The 15,833-nt window shown below is 52.4% G+C and overlaps 1 protein-coding gene across 6 annotated transcripts in view; it reads left to right on the top strand.

Moving 5' to 3' along the window:
- Positions 1-15,833, top strand: part of PRDM11 (PR/SET domain 11) — a 90,401-nt gene that overhangs the window by 56,199 nt on the left and 18,369 nt on the right. For 5 of the 6 annotated variants that reach the window (XM_060176548.1, XM_060176545.1, XM_060176546.1 and 2 more), the window contains one exon: positions 3,057-3,124. In XM_060176548.1, the coding sequence (XP_060032531.1) occupies positions 3,057-3,124 (68 nt within the window). Of the gene's footprint in view, positions 1-3,056; positions 3,125-6,347; positions 6,770-10,380; positions 12,342-15,833 lie in introns of those variants that run through there. The other variant, XM_060176549.1, reaches the window with a different exon arrangement.

Raw genomic sequence — 15,833 nt, 5'->3', positions numbered from 1 at the left:
ATGAAGGAAATAAATGTTAAGAAGAAAGCCTTCAAAAAAAAAAATCAATGACAAATGCACTTTCTCGAATTCTAATAAAAATGAATTTAAAATAGCTGTAATGGTGACCTAAGTGAAAAAGCAGTTAAACTTTCTTTAATTAATAAGTACCTTCTGGACTTGGTGAGGCAATTCTGTTCCAGTAAGTCTTCAGACAACCAAGCTCAGTCCAGCCCAGCACTTTTTGTTTTTAATGATTAAATTATCCTCATAGTCCGTGATGGTAGCTAAAAATCCAGTCATCACACCTGCATTCCAAGGAACCCTATAGTAAAAGGCATGTACCACCTGTCTTGAATTTTTCAGGAGCTGGTCCACAACTCTTCTGCCTTTATACTATTGGCCAGAATTTAACTAGATGAGAGACCTATTCCTTCAGGGAGCCAGACCTATGCAGAGATTCTAGTTCTATTGCTGTAATTGACCAGGAAGTATAACTAGTAATAACAGGCTTAGGATGCTTCGAGAAATAAATGGAGGATACACTCCCCAAAGAAGACAGGGGAATTTTGTTTGAATTTAAAACCTACTTTTAGAAAGACCCTTACTAAAAGGATGAATGAATAAGTCACAGACTAGGAGGAAATACCTGTAAATTATATGTCTGGTAAAGGACCTGCATCTAGAATTGTTTGTTAAGTCAATAAAAAAAGACTATTTTTTTTAAATGCTCAAAAGGTTCTGAACAGATTCTACACCAAAGAAGATAATTGGTTATCAAGTAAGTGCTCAGAAAGATACTATCATTAGTCACCAGAGAAATACAAATGAGGGGGCCAGGTGATGGTGCACCCGGTTAAGTGCATAGAGTACTAAGTGCAAGGGCCTTTGCAAGGATCCTGGTTTGAGTCCATGTTCCCCACCTATAGCAGGGATGCTTCACAAGTGGTGAAGCAAGTCTGCAGGTGTCTATCTCTCTCTCTCTCTCTTTCTCTGTCTCCCCCTCCTCTCTCAATTGCTTCATGTCTTATCAAATAAAAAAAAATGGGGGAACAAATGAAAAAAGGCCTTTGGAGACAGTGGATGTGTAGTGCTGGCACTGACCCTAGTGATAACCCTGAAGGCAAAAGGGGGGTCGGGGAAGAGAAATACTAATTAACAGCACCACGAGGAGATATTATGTCTAACTTACTCGAGTGACAGAAAAGAAGAATACTGTTCATATCACATACTGACTAGAATGGGGCTCCCATACCCTGCTGGTGGGAATGTGGGATGGTGCAGCTACCTTGGAAAATAGTTCAGCTTCATGAGCGGTGGAGCAGGTCTACAAGTGTCTATTTTTCTCTCTCCCTTTCTATTCCCCCCCCTCAATTTCTCTCTGTCCTATCAAGTATAATACAAAGAAAGAAAAAGAAGAAAAAAGAAAAAAAAAGGATAAAATGTCCTCTGGGAACTGTGGATTCATAGTCCGGTGCTGAGCCCTAGCAATAAACCTGGTGGCAATTAAAAATAAGTGAATAAAGCAAAAAATATTTGGGGGAAAAAAAGAAAAAGGACCAATTAAAAATTCTGGAAATGAAAAATATTCATTGTGCTCCATTGATATCATGGAGAGGACTCTCGGGTTGAGTGGAGGACTTGTGTGTGAGTCTCCTCTGTCTAGTTGTGCTCTGATCGCTCACTCTCATAAAAGTCAATTTTCTTTTTTCTTTCTTTCTTTCTTTCTTTCTTTCTTTCTTTCGTTCTTTTCTTTCTTTTTTTTTTTTTTTTTACAAATTCTCTGTAAAAAAGAAGGAAATAGGGAGTTGGGCAGTAGCACAGCGGGTTAAGTGCACATGGCGCAAAGCACTAGGACAGGCGTAAGGATCCCGGTTCGAGCCCCCGGCTCCCCACCTGCAGGGGGGTGGCTTCCAAAGCAGTGAAGCAGGTCTGCAGGTGTCTATCTTTCTCTCCCCCTCTCTGTCTTCCCCTCCTCTCTCCATTTCTCTCTGTCCTATCTAACAACAATGGCATCAATAATAACTACAACAATAAAAAACAAGGACAACAAAAGGGAATAAATAAGTAAATATAAACAACATCAATAAAACAACAACAATAAAGCAACAAGGGCAACAAAAGGGAAAATAAATAAATATTAAAACAAAGAAGGAAATAAAGTTAAAAAAACTCTACTGGTAGATGAATAAGCTTTAAACACAAAGAGAATTAATGCATTAGAAAAGAGTTTCTAGACGTTTTCTCAGCACTTCCTAGAAAGGATAATTAAAAGACATAGAGACTAGGTGGAGCCACTTCCATTACATGTTTAATTCAAATCCTACAAGAATGAATGGTGGAGAACGTGACAGAATTTTCAGTACCTGAGAATTTTCCAGAACTGAAAAAAAAAAATCTTTCTCAACAAATTATGAAACAAAAAAGTTAGTCTCCACTTGGAGATAACATAAGTGAAGCAGCACAAAATCAAGATTGAATGGCAAGTCTTCAAACTCACCACAGATCAGCCTCATCCAAAGGCCGTCAGTTGTGGGTTTCTTGGGAGCCTGTGACAGACAGCCTCTTTGGCAATCGTCAAAATGCAGAAGATACGACTTATCCTGCTGAGAATTCCATTACCCAGCCGGACTCTGATCTCTGATTCAAGAGCGGTGGTGAAATATTGACACTCTTACAGAAGAGAAGGGGCCCAGCCCAAACCCAGAGGCTCTGGAATATCGAGTCTGGGGAAAGGAAGGGCTCTCACAAATCATGCAGAGCAGCCCTCTCACTCCCTTCCCCAGAAACTAAAGAAAGAAGGAGGACTGGATTTAACTTCTGTAGCTGCATCCAGGCTATTGGAAATACTGCTTAGGGGCTCTGGCTGGCCCATCAGGACGGGGTGGGGGTGGAGGTGCTCCTGGGCCCAGCTGGGACTCCAGCCCTACAATGGGCTTTTTTTTTGGGGTGGGGGGTGGAGCGCAGCATAAGGAAGGTTCTGTGCAAAGCCAGGTTTGCACTGGTTTGGGGATGAGCCCTGGGACCCAGGAGCCCCACTGAGGAATGGTCCCTTTAGACTCTCTCTTGTCTTCCAGATCGTGGACAAGAACAACCACTACAAGTCCATCGACGGGTCAGATGAGAGTAAAGCCAACTGGATGAGGTGAGTCCTGATTTCTGGAAAAGTGGGCTAAAGTGGTGCATAGGGTCTGTGGGGTGTCCAGTGGTGGAGACCCCCAAAGACACCAGAATTTCTATTTGCAGGATTTGGGGTATAGCTTGGTGGCAGCAGGTGGGGATGGGACTCTCGCTTCCCCAGGCTTCTGCCAGGGGGGCTCTGGAGGAGACTGGTGGGCACAGGGAACCACTGAAGCTTCACATTTGTCTGTGTGTCTAAAGCTGGTACCCAGGGTCCTGAAAGCATTCCCACTCAGGATGGGGGTGTCCCAGCTCCCAGGACTGTGACAGGTAGCCTGCTGCTGACGGGGTGGCAAAGGAACCACCGTTATGGAACCCAAGGGTTGTTTAGAAGAAGCTCCTGGTAGTCTCTGGCACAATGATCCATGAAACCTGCAGGAGCTGCGCAACCCTGGTCTAGGGTTGGGGGCCGAAGCCGTGCCAGCTGGTGCCTTCAGGGCTGGAGAAGGCAGGTGACTGGCCTTGGGCCGAGTCTGGATCCGAGGTGCAGGCCTTTGTTTCTGTTTTGTGCTGCTGGCCTCTGCTGTATCCCCAGCACTGCAGGGTGGGATCCTTGGTGGACTCGGAACCAGGTCTGGTGCTGGGGTGGAGGGAGGGTGAATCTGAGCTGGGAGGACAGGGAAGATTCAGATGTTGGACCTGGAGCCTCTGTACCCATGAAGGCAAGGTAGGGGAGCAGACTGGCTGGGGATGAGGGGTGCGTTTGGAAGGGACTTCCAAGAGGGCATTTGCTGTATCACAATGCTGAGAGTTTCCGAACAATTGAGGAGAGGCCACTTTGGGGGTGTCTGTGATGTGGTCCCCATCTGAGGGGCCCCAGGGGCAGAGCTGCAGATCACACTCTGCAGGGCACATGAGGACTCGTCCATTTGTCTGTTCTAGCGGCTGTCAGCATTGCCTGCAAACAGGTGCAGAGACTCTGAGGAAGGAGCCGGCCCAAAGTGTGTGCGCGCGCACGTGCGCGCGCGCGCGCGTGCGCGCGCGCGCACACACACACACACACACACACACCATTTACTGAGCAGCAGAGCACATATGGGACATCCCTGCTGACTCCGTTCCTCCCCAAACTCACCCCTTCCACTTTGGAAGTCTGTTTTTAGACAGCTGTTCACATGCACCAAGAGTGAGGAGGCAGTCAGGGAGCCTTCACAGGGACCAGCATTTTGCTCAAGGTCACTGAGAGCAAAGACAGGAGCAAGAATAACCCAATCACCTAGGCAGCTGGGCCAGGCCCCTGCTCTGCCCCTGTGGCTCCATGGGCTCCTGGCCAGCAGAGGGAGGCAGGTGAGTCTGGCCTTGGACCTGTCTGCACCTGTCTATTTACAAAGATGAAGCTTTGTAAACCTCCCCAGAGAAGCAGGGTCACCATCTGAACAAGCAAAGGATGGCCTGGTACCCAGAGAGCATGACTTCACTGGGCAGGGGATTCACACAGCTCTGTGCAGTGATTCTGAGGGGCCACTGATGGCGAGACCTTCGGCTCCATGCTGGTCTTCGCACCCTAGTGGTGGTTGGGCCCAGAGCAGGCTGAGGTCTGAGCCTCCATGGCGCAGTCAGTGGCAGAGCCAGGCCCTGTCCCCAGTGGCATTCTCTCTGCAGGTGCACAGGAGGCAGGTAGAGTGTGGTTTCCTGTGCCTGGCACAATGCAGGCTCTGCTGCCACCTCCTCAACATCTGGTAACAGACGCTTTTCCTGGACACACCAGGCTCATGGAGTGAGTGTGTGGTTCACATCCAGGGAAATGCCCCTGGGGTGGAAAAGGAATACCCCCCCAACCCCCTTAGCAGCTCCCACTGTCTCAGCTCTTTGTAACCTGTTTACACTTTCACTTGTACTGTTGTGGCCTGGGCTCTGGGGGTGATGGGTAGGAGTTGGTGGTGGGCCAGGTGGAGAAAGGGCACCCTGGTAAGAGTTCTGGACTCAGGAAAGCCCTCTCTCTCACTCTCTGTGTCAGTGGAGTAGGTAGTGGTCTGTAGGCAGGGGTGGTTTTGCCCCCACTGCCAGGGGGCATCTGGGCAGGGCCTTTGGGCAGTCTGGATTGGTTGTCATGACTACAGGTAGATGTCACTGGCTTCTCTCTGGCAGGAGCCAGGGATGCTGCTTGACACACCCCATTGCCAGGATGTCCCCTTCCCCACCATCAATGCTTTCTCAGCTCCAGATGCCAGGAGCAGCCCATCATGCACTTGATCCTCAGCCCAGGAGGCAGTGGTGAGATTCTCACTCACACTTTGCTGGGCCAGCAAGTGGACTCAGCCTCCAGTCCTTGGTCTCCCTGAGTGCAAGAAGTCGCTCTGTCCTGGTCTCTCTCTCAGACTCCTGGGTCACGTTTATCATGGTGTGCTCGGGCTGGGAGGTGGTGGGAAGTGACTTGAGTCCTTACAGATCTTTGTGCTCCTGGCCTGTGGCCTCAGTTTCTGCAGTAGGCAGCCCAGTGAACAGTGTCTTCTACATACTCTGGGCTCCTTACCTGGGCAGATCTTTGGCACCTTTCAGGGGTACTCAGAGCCACAGTGTGGAGAAGCTGAGAGCAGGTGGCAGGCCAGTGGGGGAATGGCCACCAGCTCTAGAAAGCCCAGCCACTCCCAGCTTCCCACCCTCCTGGGTTGTACCCAGGAGCCTCCAGAGTCCCAACTGCTCATTCACAGGAGTCAGTGCCAGCACCCTCGATGGAAGGGAAACTGCACAGACCTAGATGTGGGGGTCCAGGGGACCAGGAAGGAAAGGAAGCCACAGGGCAGAATAAGGAGGCTGTGGCCATACCCTGATGGAGCGATATCTCCATTGAGGCCACTGTAGTCCCTCAGACTCCATCTTTGCCCCCTGGGCTCCTGAGCAGTAGGTCAAGGTGGCTTCAGGACCATGGCCACTTCTCACCTCATCAGGGTCCTTGTCTCCTATGGAGCGTTTTCGTGTTCTTATTTTCCGCTACTTGTACATCCTTGGTCACCACCAAGGCTATTGTGAGTGCTGTGGTTGTCAGGTCCCCCCGCCTGTAACTCGAGTTTCTCCTGGCTTCCAAGGGGTCCTGGAAGGGTCCCTCGGTAGGAGGAGGGAGTAGCTGTGGTGAGGGCACCTTGGGGTTTCCTGGCTGCCCGGCCAGGGGCCAGCACTTAGGAAGGAGACACGCCCCCCCAACCCGCCGTCATTCACCCAACTGTGCTTTGTGGGATATTCAACCCAAGGAACGCGGCGTCCCTGGCAGAGCGTAAGCGGAAACCCAAGTTCTCCAAGGAAGAGCTGGACATTCTGGTCACAGAGGTGACCCGCCACGAAGCGGTCCTCTTTGGGAGGGAGACCATGCGGCTGTCCCATGCCGACAGGGACAAGATTTGGGAAGGCATAGCTCGGCAAGTCACCTCCATCAGTCAGGTCCCCCGCTCCATCAAGGACATTAAGCACCGCTGGGACGACATGAAGCGGAGGACCAAGGACAAGCTGGCCTCGATGCGACAGTCCCTGTCGGGTCCTCGGGTGGCTGGCCGCACCCCTGCCATTATCCTCACCGCCCGAGAGAGGGCCGTCGAGTCTGCGCTGCTCACTGCCTGCTCCGGGCATGGCTTCTCCCGGGCCCAACTCGATGGCACGGACAGTCCATCAACCAGCTGTGAGTACTGCTGGCCCATCCCTGGCCCTTGCCCTCCCAGCCTGTCTCATTCTTCTCTCCTCCCAGTTCAGTCTGCCTTCTACTCTGTTCTACCCATCTGTCCATCCGTCCATCCTAGAGTATTTCCTGAGCCCCTTGCCAGGGCTGGCACTGGGAACTGGGGAGGCAGTGGTGTCTGTGCTTGGCACAACCTCCTAGATACAGGGGAGGGTAGGTCGCCTTGAATTAAGTTGCTACACTGTCTTGCAGCAAACAGACAGGAAGTCCTGGGAGCAGGGCTGACAGGGTTGGGGTGGGGGGAGAGGGAGGGCAGGCGGTGTAGGGGAGCTGGGTGTGGGCTGGGCCCTCATTTGGACAGCCCTGGTGTTCTGGCTCTGCTGCTACCATCCTGAAATACTTGATAGTTTCCTTTCTTTCTTTCTTTCTTTCTTTCTTTCTTTCTTTCTTTCTTTCTCTCTTTCTTTCTTTCTTTCTTTCTTTCTCTCTTCCTTCCTTCCTTCCTTCCTTCCTTCCTTCCTTTCTTTCTTTCTTTCTTGCTCTCTTTCTTCCCTTCTTTCTTTCTTGCTTTTTTCTTTCTTTCTTCCTTCCTTTCTTTTTTAACATGACACTCTTGTTTTCATTTTGCATTGGGCCCATACACTATGCAGAGGCCCTGCCTTTGAGTAGAGGGGAGAGAGGAGGGGCTCTGCACGGGGGTATGGGGGTGGGGAGGGGGCTCCCAGAGGGCAATAGGGAGGAATGGGAAAGAGTGATCCTTAGCCTGAGATGGAAGGGTGAGTAGGAGTTAACCAGGCCAGAGTAGTCTGGGGAGCAGCAGAGGGGAGGAGACCGCCTCCCAGGCCCCAGAACAGCATGTACGAAGGCCCTGCGTCGGGAAGGCGCCTGGCACGTTTCAGGAACAGGGAGAAGCCAGGGCAGCCATGCGGCAGGCAGGCGAGGCAGGCCAGGGGGAGGGGGCTGGCAGGAAGCCACCAAGGCTTGGGAGCCCAGGCCACAAGAGGGCTAGCTTTTTGTCCCTCCATTCCTAATGACTTTATTCCTGGTTGGTCTTCCAAGTCTCAGTCTTTCTCTGTCTCAGATCCCTCTGTCTGTCCTCACTGGGTCTCCTTCCTGTCCATACCACCTCAATACACTCCCCTCCCCTTCTGCTTCTTGCCCCTCTCCTCCCTGCACCTCCAGTTTTAGAAGCCAGGAGCTTAGGGGTGTGGGGTGGGAGATTTGGCCCACTGAGCCAAGGGTTGTGAACTGGGGCCTGAGCCTATGGTTCTGGTAGGGGACCCCCCAGAAGGGGGATCAATGGGAGCCCTCCCTCCTCTGATGGGCTGCACCCACTTCAGTTCTGCTTCTGCACACACCCACCCTCAGCCCACACTGCCCCCTCAAATCACTACAAGGGTGAGGAGAGATGAGCAGGGTGGGAAAGCCCAGCCCAGGGGGAGGGGGCTCTTAGACTCCCCTTTCCTGGCCCCCACAGACCTGGCAGAGGCTGGGATCTTGCTAGTTTCCTGTTTGGCTGGGGCTCCGGACAGGTGGTGGTTGAGAGTCAGATTCTCAGGACTGCAAGGAGCTTGGGAGACCCTCCTACCACCATCAGGCAACAGCAGCGTAAACCCCAGAAGCACAGACATCCCTAAAGCTCAAGCACCACCATAATTCAAACCTGGCTCTACCAGTTCCCTGTGAATTAGTCTTTTGTTAAGTTTCAGGATGATTCTGCCCAATTAAGAGAAAAAGAAGGGGGCCCGGCACCTGGTGAAGTCTGTTCTCTAAATCCTGCCCTGATCACCCTTCCACCTCCCCAAGACTGAAGGTAACGAGCTTACCAAATGTGACCTGGGCTGGGCAGGGAGCCCGGGACCCCTACCTTGGCTGGCCCTCCCTTTCCCAGCCAGTCAAACAGCTGTTCCAGCACTTGGCTGGGGGCTGACTTGGCTGGGGGGGGCTTAGGAGGGGCTGAGACCCTGCAAAGGAAGGAAGTGGCTTCACTGCAGCTCATCTTCCCCCTTTCCAAGGCTACCACACCAGAGCAGGTGTCCCAGACCCCGGGGGGATGCCCACTGTCTCAGATCTCCACCCAGGCCCACAAGAGACCCAGGTCCTTTGGGAAGCTGGCAGCTACAGAGGAGAAGAGCCTGTGTGTCCTCCCCACTCTCTGGATATGGCTCTCTGCATTGAGCCCCACAGGGACGGTCTGCCTATCAACAGGGTCAACCTTTATGACTTACTTTCTTTATTTCTTGAGAGAGCACCACTCAGATGCATTGCAGCACCTGGCATCAAATTGTAGCCTCTGGTGTGCAAGTCCTGTGCTCTCCCAGCTATTTCCCCCAACCCTCTGCATATTTTCTTTCTATTATTTGTTTATTTGCCTCCAGGGTTATTGCTGGGACTTGGTGCCTGCACCACGAACACTGCTCCTGGAGGCTATTTTTTTCCCTTTTGTTGCCCTTGTTGTTTTATCATTGTTGTGGTTATTATTGTTGTTGTTATTGATGTCGTCGTTGTTGGATAGGACGGAGAGAAATCGAGAGAGGAGGGGAGGACAGAGAGGGGGAGAGAAAGATAGACACCTGCAGACCTGCTTCACCGCCTGTGAATCGACTTCCCTGCAGGTAGGGAGCCAGGGGCTCAAACTGGAATCCTTACACCAGTCCTTGCACTTTGCACCACATGCACTTAACCCTCTGCGCTACTGCCCAACTCCCTCTCTCTCTTTCTAATTATCTTTATAATTATCTTGTGCTTCACGCCATGTGTGCTTAACCCGCTACACTACCACCCAACCCCCACATATTTTCATTCTTGCCTTTGGGAATTGACTCCTGACCTTGACCATGAGTGAGCTGAGACCCACCCCCACCCCTCAAGTGCAGGGGCTGGGCCCCACCAGGGCTTCCACTGCAAGCAGCAGTGTGTCTGAGGGTCCCCGTGTACGCTCAGACACTCCCAGGTGGAATGATGCGTCAGTCAGAAGGGGGCATCAGACTGCTGCCAGAGGTCACTTTCCTGTTCATCAGAGATCAGGCTTGTTGTCCCTTCCAGTTCCCTCCTCCAGCCTCTGGCTAAGCCTCTGCAAGGACTTAAAAGTTACAGATTCCAGCAAGACTACAAGGTGGCCCCAGGCAATTCAGAAAATGGTGGTACATACAGGAGACTGGGGGAACATCCTGGCTTCTTCAGGCAGGTGTCTTTCCCGTTTTGCAAGTACCTTCACGTCTGCTCTCTGTCTTGTTACCCACCCTGCTCAGGAGGTGAATGAGGCAGAGTGGCTGTTAGCTTTGCTTCTTAGAAAGTAACTTGCAGAGCAATGAAATGAGCGATTGGGCTGACATGCCTTCACCAGAACTGGGATATCTCCTTCTAGAATGTTCCCATGAAAAGAACAGAGCCAGGACTCTCCTTCCCCCCAGGGGTGCCTGGATCTAGGGAGCAGATGTTTGTTTCTCCACAGGTGGGTGGGGATTGGGTGTGTGCAGAACTAGACTGCTGGGTGGCACGTGAGGTGGTGGTGGGGACACCTGGGTGAACGGGGGGGGGGTATGCTAAGACCCAGGACTTCCCCCTTTCTCTTTGTTGTAATCAATTGTGCTTCTTTGTTTCTGTCCCCCAAGATGATGAAGATGAGGAGGTCCCTGGGCCCTCGAGGCAGCCTCTTCAGGGACCCCTGCAGTGCTCTCAGGAGGAAGAGGCCCTCCAGGCCCAGCCCAGTCTGTTCCACTCCTCCTCTTCCTCAGACCAGTCAGAGATGGTGGGCCCGAAGCAGGAGACCTTGCCCCTGCCCTCGCCCCCCGCCCCAGCCGCCTGCAGAACACCCCGGCCACCCCCCGCCCCTCCCAGCCTGGACTGGCAGCTCCTCCATGCCCACGCCCAGCAGACTGAGGTGCTGCAGCAGTTCTGCCATGAGCTGGTGGCAGTGCACCGCGATGTGGCCGGTGGCATGCATGCCATTGGCCAGGCCATGGCCGAGCTCAACAGCCGTGTTGGGCAGATGTGCCAGACCCTGGCGGAGATCCGGGACGGGGTTCAGGCGTCTTGGAGGGGCCCTGGCAGGGCAGCTTCCATGGGCTCTACACCCCAGGCCGAGGCCCCAATGTCGGACCCCCTGCAGGACCCCCCAGCCCCAGCCCCCGCACGGACTACACGGTCTCGGAAGAGAAAGCACACTTTCTAGCCTGGCCAGGCTGCGTGGGAGCAAGAGAGATGGAGGACGGGGCTTGTGTCCAGGAGCCTTGTGGGATGTGGAGGGGACTGTCATCTCCTTGCCCAGCACAGGACTCAGCCCTGCGGTCAAGGAGCGCGCACTCTGCCCCTCCCTCATCTGATGCTCAGGATATAGGAGAAGCCGCCTACTTGATGCTTGCTTGGCCTGGAGGCCTGGCCTCCTCTGGATCTGCACTCCAAAGCCACAGGCTTTTCAGGGAAGAGGTGGAGCAGGAGGGACCCTCTCTCCATCCTCAGAGCCGCTGTGCGGGCCCCTGGGCCCTGATTCTGCTGCAGGAGGAACTAGGTCCTCCCCAGTAGCGCTGCGCCCCGCCTAGGCCTCCTGCTTGCTCCTACCCATACTCCCCCACCTCTGAGTGTGCTCAGCTGCTGCGCTTGTGAGTGAAGAGAGGGGCAGTCCCCCTGGCTTTCTGCCCGGCCCGCCCTGGCAGGTGTGTCATCCGGTGGGGTCTCAGCACAGCTGGAGGGAGGGGCCTCCATGCTGGGTCTTGTAATCCATGTTGCCATCATCACCTGCATTTCAGAGGCATCAAAGGGCACAGCTATTGGAGAGCACGAAGCAGCCCGTGGGCTGTTCAGCCTGGCTCTGTGGCCAGAGCTGGGCTCTGGGAGACGGGTGTGCTTTGGCTCTCCTGGGATGAGTTGGGGAAGAGAGGTGGTGGCAGCATTCTGTTGGTGTGGCCACTCTGGCCCCTGGCACAGGTCTGATGGTTAGTGGCCTGGGAGAGGCAGGGTCTGAGTCTGTGGAATCCAGAAGGAGACCTCTCTTCAGACTTCGAAGGAGCCAGGTGCCAGCATGGCTCACCTCCGCTTGCTTGGGCTGCACACGCATTGGCGACACACGGCTCCAGCTACTGTTCCTTTGGGAGTGTGGGGAGAGAGTGGGGTCTTCGAGTAGAGATGGGGGTAGTGGCAAGTGCAAGCTTAGCTCTGACATAAAAGGAGCTCATTGCTGACTTTGCTCCCTGGCCTAAACCTGACCCAAGCAGAAACTTCTAGAAGCCCGCTCTCTGCCTGCCCATACTTGCCCCCAGAGCCACAAGGGGTGGGGGCAGTGATACGGGAAAGACTTGTGCCTGCTGTGGCCTCTCTCTAGGCCAGATGAGCTTTGTCCCATGCAGGGAGAACTGGGGGAGGGGATCAGCATCCCAGTGTCCTGGCCTCCATCTCTGCATTCTGTGGCTCCTTGGGGGCTCCTGTTCCCCCAAATGGAACGGTTCTTCCTCTCTGACTGCCCTATGGCTTGCCTGTTGCCTGGCACTGCCCTGCCCTCCTGTGCTGGAATCAAAGATTGCCTTCCCAGATATTTTGTTACGATGGCAATAAAAGGAAATTGATCTCACACTTGGAACACACCTTGTCTCCAGGATCTTTCTTTGGTTTGTCTTCTCTTTCTTTGCTTCCGGTGGAAACCTCCAGGTTCCCCCCCGCCCCAAAGAGCAGGGGTTCGATAGCAGAAGAAAAGGCCGTTGGCATAAGAGGCTCCAGCACCCCTGGCATGTGCCAGCTTCCTCAAATGCCCTATGTTTATCATTCCACTGGGCCTCAGAGAAAAGAAAGGGGATGAGAGAGCTGAGGGGCATGGGAAACCCTTGAGCCATATTTGTTTTCTCTGTCCATCTCTGAAAGTGAGATGTTGCTGAATGAATTTTTCCTGTTATTCCTTAAAAGTCAGGAGGAGGGGTATCACTTCTGGTAGAAGATCCCAGAAGAGTTAGGAGCTGTAGGTTTGCAATATACTTTTTTGGGGGGGGGACACCTCCCCTCTGATCTGTGGGTCTGTGTGACAGAGACAAGGCTCTATCCAAATGGGCCTGAAGAGTCTCAAGTGACAGAAGCACTTCATCTGGCTCCTACTGGGGAGTTCATAGGGCTTATGGGGGGTGTCTCCTCACTGCCAGCCACAGATAGTGCTTCTCTCCACACCTTCTATAAGGATTCATTGCCTTCTGGAAGGCTCTAACCTGTCTTTGATTTCCTGGAGTCCAATCATCCTCTCCAGTTTTGGGGTTTTGTTTCCTCCAGGGTTATTGCTGGGGCTTGGTGGCCGAAGTACTAATCCACTGCTCCTGGAGGCCATTTTTCCCATTTTTGTTGCCCTTGTGGTTGTCATAATTATTGTTGTCATTGCTGTTGTTGTTGGATAGGACAGAGAGACCTTGAGAGAGATGGGGAGACAGAGTGAGGGAGAGGAAGACAGACACCTGTAGACCTGCTTCACCACCTGTGAAGCGACCCCCCCTGCAGGTGGGGAGCTGGGGGCTCAAACCGGGATCCTTACACCAGTCCTTGCAATTCACGCCATGTGTGCTTAACTTACTACGCTACTGCCCAACCCCCAATCCCCCCTTTTTCAAGCTTTGTTGTTTATCCACTAATGAGGGATAGGGAGAGAACCAGAGTTTCATCACTCTAGCATACCCAGTGCCAGGAACCAAACTAGGGACCTCTTGCTTGAGAACCCAAAGCTTTATCCACTGAGCCACCTGAACATCCAATATCCAGGAGCTGCACAGATGCTGTGACAGTGGACCCCGCGTCTTTCCCACCCGGGTCACTGTACTAAGCAATGCCTAGCTGGCCTCTCTCTCAGAGCCTGGGGAGGGAAAGGGTCATATGGATAACAGAGGGGACAGGGATGAAGGGGACAGGGACAGAATGTCCACTTCAGGTGGAGAAGACTTCTTTGTCTCTTGACATTGGTGGGAATTGTGCTAGTACATCCAACAGGCAGACTGACCTGGGACTGGCTGATGCAAAGCTGTGGGCAGCTGGTTTCAGCGTTAATAGAGATGCCTCTTGCTAAGAGTCATGCCAATGGCTGGCGGAAGCATGTTCTGTGACCATCTCATGGATGGATGCATGTCCCAGTGAGCCTCCCATCCCAGAGAACCTAAAAGCCTATGAGAACACCGAGCCAGGCCTCTTCTTGGTCCGTCTTGCCGGCTCTCCCTTGTCTCTTGCCAGTCTCCCTTGTCTTCTCTGTCGGAGATATACCCACCAGGCTGCGGTGTTGGGGCTTGGCCTCCATCTTTGTGCTCTGGAGTAGGATCTGATACTTTCTGATGCAGCTAGAAAATACCAGTGCCCTTGATAAGATGCACAGAGGGTGAGGGATGGGGAGAATTCGTTTTCTTGAGCTCTTATCTACCTGGTGCCCAAAGCTGAGGACCCAAGCAATGCCTGACCCTGAAAGTCTCAGCCAAAACCATTCCCTCATCATGCCCACACCACTGCTACCACCACCCACCGATTTGTTGGCTTCAGAGGGCTCCAGCTTGGTGAGCACTACATTTGATTGCAATGCCATCAAATGAGCACTAGTGGGCAGTCTGCTCTGGGCATTCTCCAACCCCATCCTCGTACTTTGTTGCCTTCCTGACAATGAAACTGACACTGAAACTCCACATGGAGAGATGTTTATTCTGTGGGGGCCTGGAGTTCCAGGGAGAGCTCTTAACTTCCCTATTGCCATGTCACTGCACAATTGGTTCTCCAGAGGGATTGTTGGTGGGGGGTATGGGTGGCGGGGGGCCAGGAACATTCTGGGAGTGGATTAAGCTCCTGGGTATCCCTGCAGAATAATAGGGGGAAACCTAACTGGAGGTCCCTGGTGTTGGAACTTAGCTCCATGTGCTTCACCTCTGTAGCATGAACATCTCAGGGAAATGGGCTATTAAAAACCACCGGGAGTCACCATCTACCATATTTCAAGTGCCGAATTGCAAAACAATCACATAGAACCAACTCGACATGGAACCTCTTATGATCAGTCTTTGAATCTACTTTGTGATCAAAGAGTCTGTCCTGAGACACAGATTCTTCTGGGACAGGAAAACACCAAGAAGGTGCGGGATTGACTGCCAACTTGCCGAGCCTTTTGACATCTCTAGAAGTTGCTCTTTTGAATGAATTCTTGAGACTGACAGGCTCTTGACCTATCTTTATCCCTGAACATTGAGTGCCAAGGAACATAGCTTCAGTGCTTAGAACTTGAGGACTGTTTAGAAAGGGATAAAGAGAAGACTGTGATCCTTCCATGTGCTCTGTGATTCCATTGATTCTTGCGAGAAAGAAAGACATCTGTATGATTTGCCTTCTGCCTCCGGAGTAAGATAGTGTGGGTCTACTTTAGTTTTCTGCTGCCCGTGAGTTTGATTCTTTTGGGATGTACCAATACAGATTCTCTCTGAATAGGGGACTGGAAAATCATTGAGCATTCAGAAGTGGTCTTGGATATGGAGAAAAAGTGGGCTGCTCTGTTTGGAGAATTGAGATTGGGGTACTAACTGGAGGCAGGTTATTTGTCAGTGACATTATGAGTGGGTGTTTTATCTTCACAGTTCAGAGGAACTGACACTCGAGTTAGATACTGACAAGGATGCAACTGTATTGAAACCAAGCTTTTTGTTCTGTTTTGCTTTGCTTTAATTTGGGGTTTTATGGTTTAAAGTATAGTTGTTGACACGGGGACAATTTCTCTTAGGTGTTTTGAAGTGTGTGTTAGCATATGATGCCCACCACCAACGTACCACTATCCTCCACCCAAGCGTGTTGCCTCTCCTCATCAGCCACGCTTCTCATCGTCCCCTCTGGTGAGGAGCCAAAGATCTTGGATAAGTACCAAGTGCTGGGGTCTCAGTGCCCTAAAGCTTGCAAGTCCCAACCCCCGGCTGGAGTTCATGTCTTGCTTCTCTCTCTAAAGGACCAAGCAGCCAAAGCTAGTGCTTGCTGCCCCATCCTCCTTGGTTCTACCCATTGGCGGGGTGCAGTGGGGGTGGGGTCTGCCCTGCCTCCTGTTGCCACATGCATTGTTTCTTGGACTAGTGGTCTCCTTGTTAGG

The sequence above is a fragment of the Erinaceus europaeus genome, chromosome 17 (genome assembly GCF_950295315.1).
Source record: "Erinaceus europaeus chromosome 17, mEriEur2.1, whole genome shotgun sequence".
NCBI classification, from domain to species: domain Eukaryota; kingdom Metazoa; phylum Chordata; class Mammalia; order Eulipotyphla; family Erinaceidae; genus Erinaceus; species Erinaceus europaeus.
The sequence above is the reverse complement of the archived record's forward strand: the minus strand, read 5'-3'. Positions and strand labels throughout refer to the sequence as shown.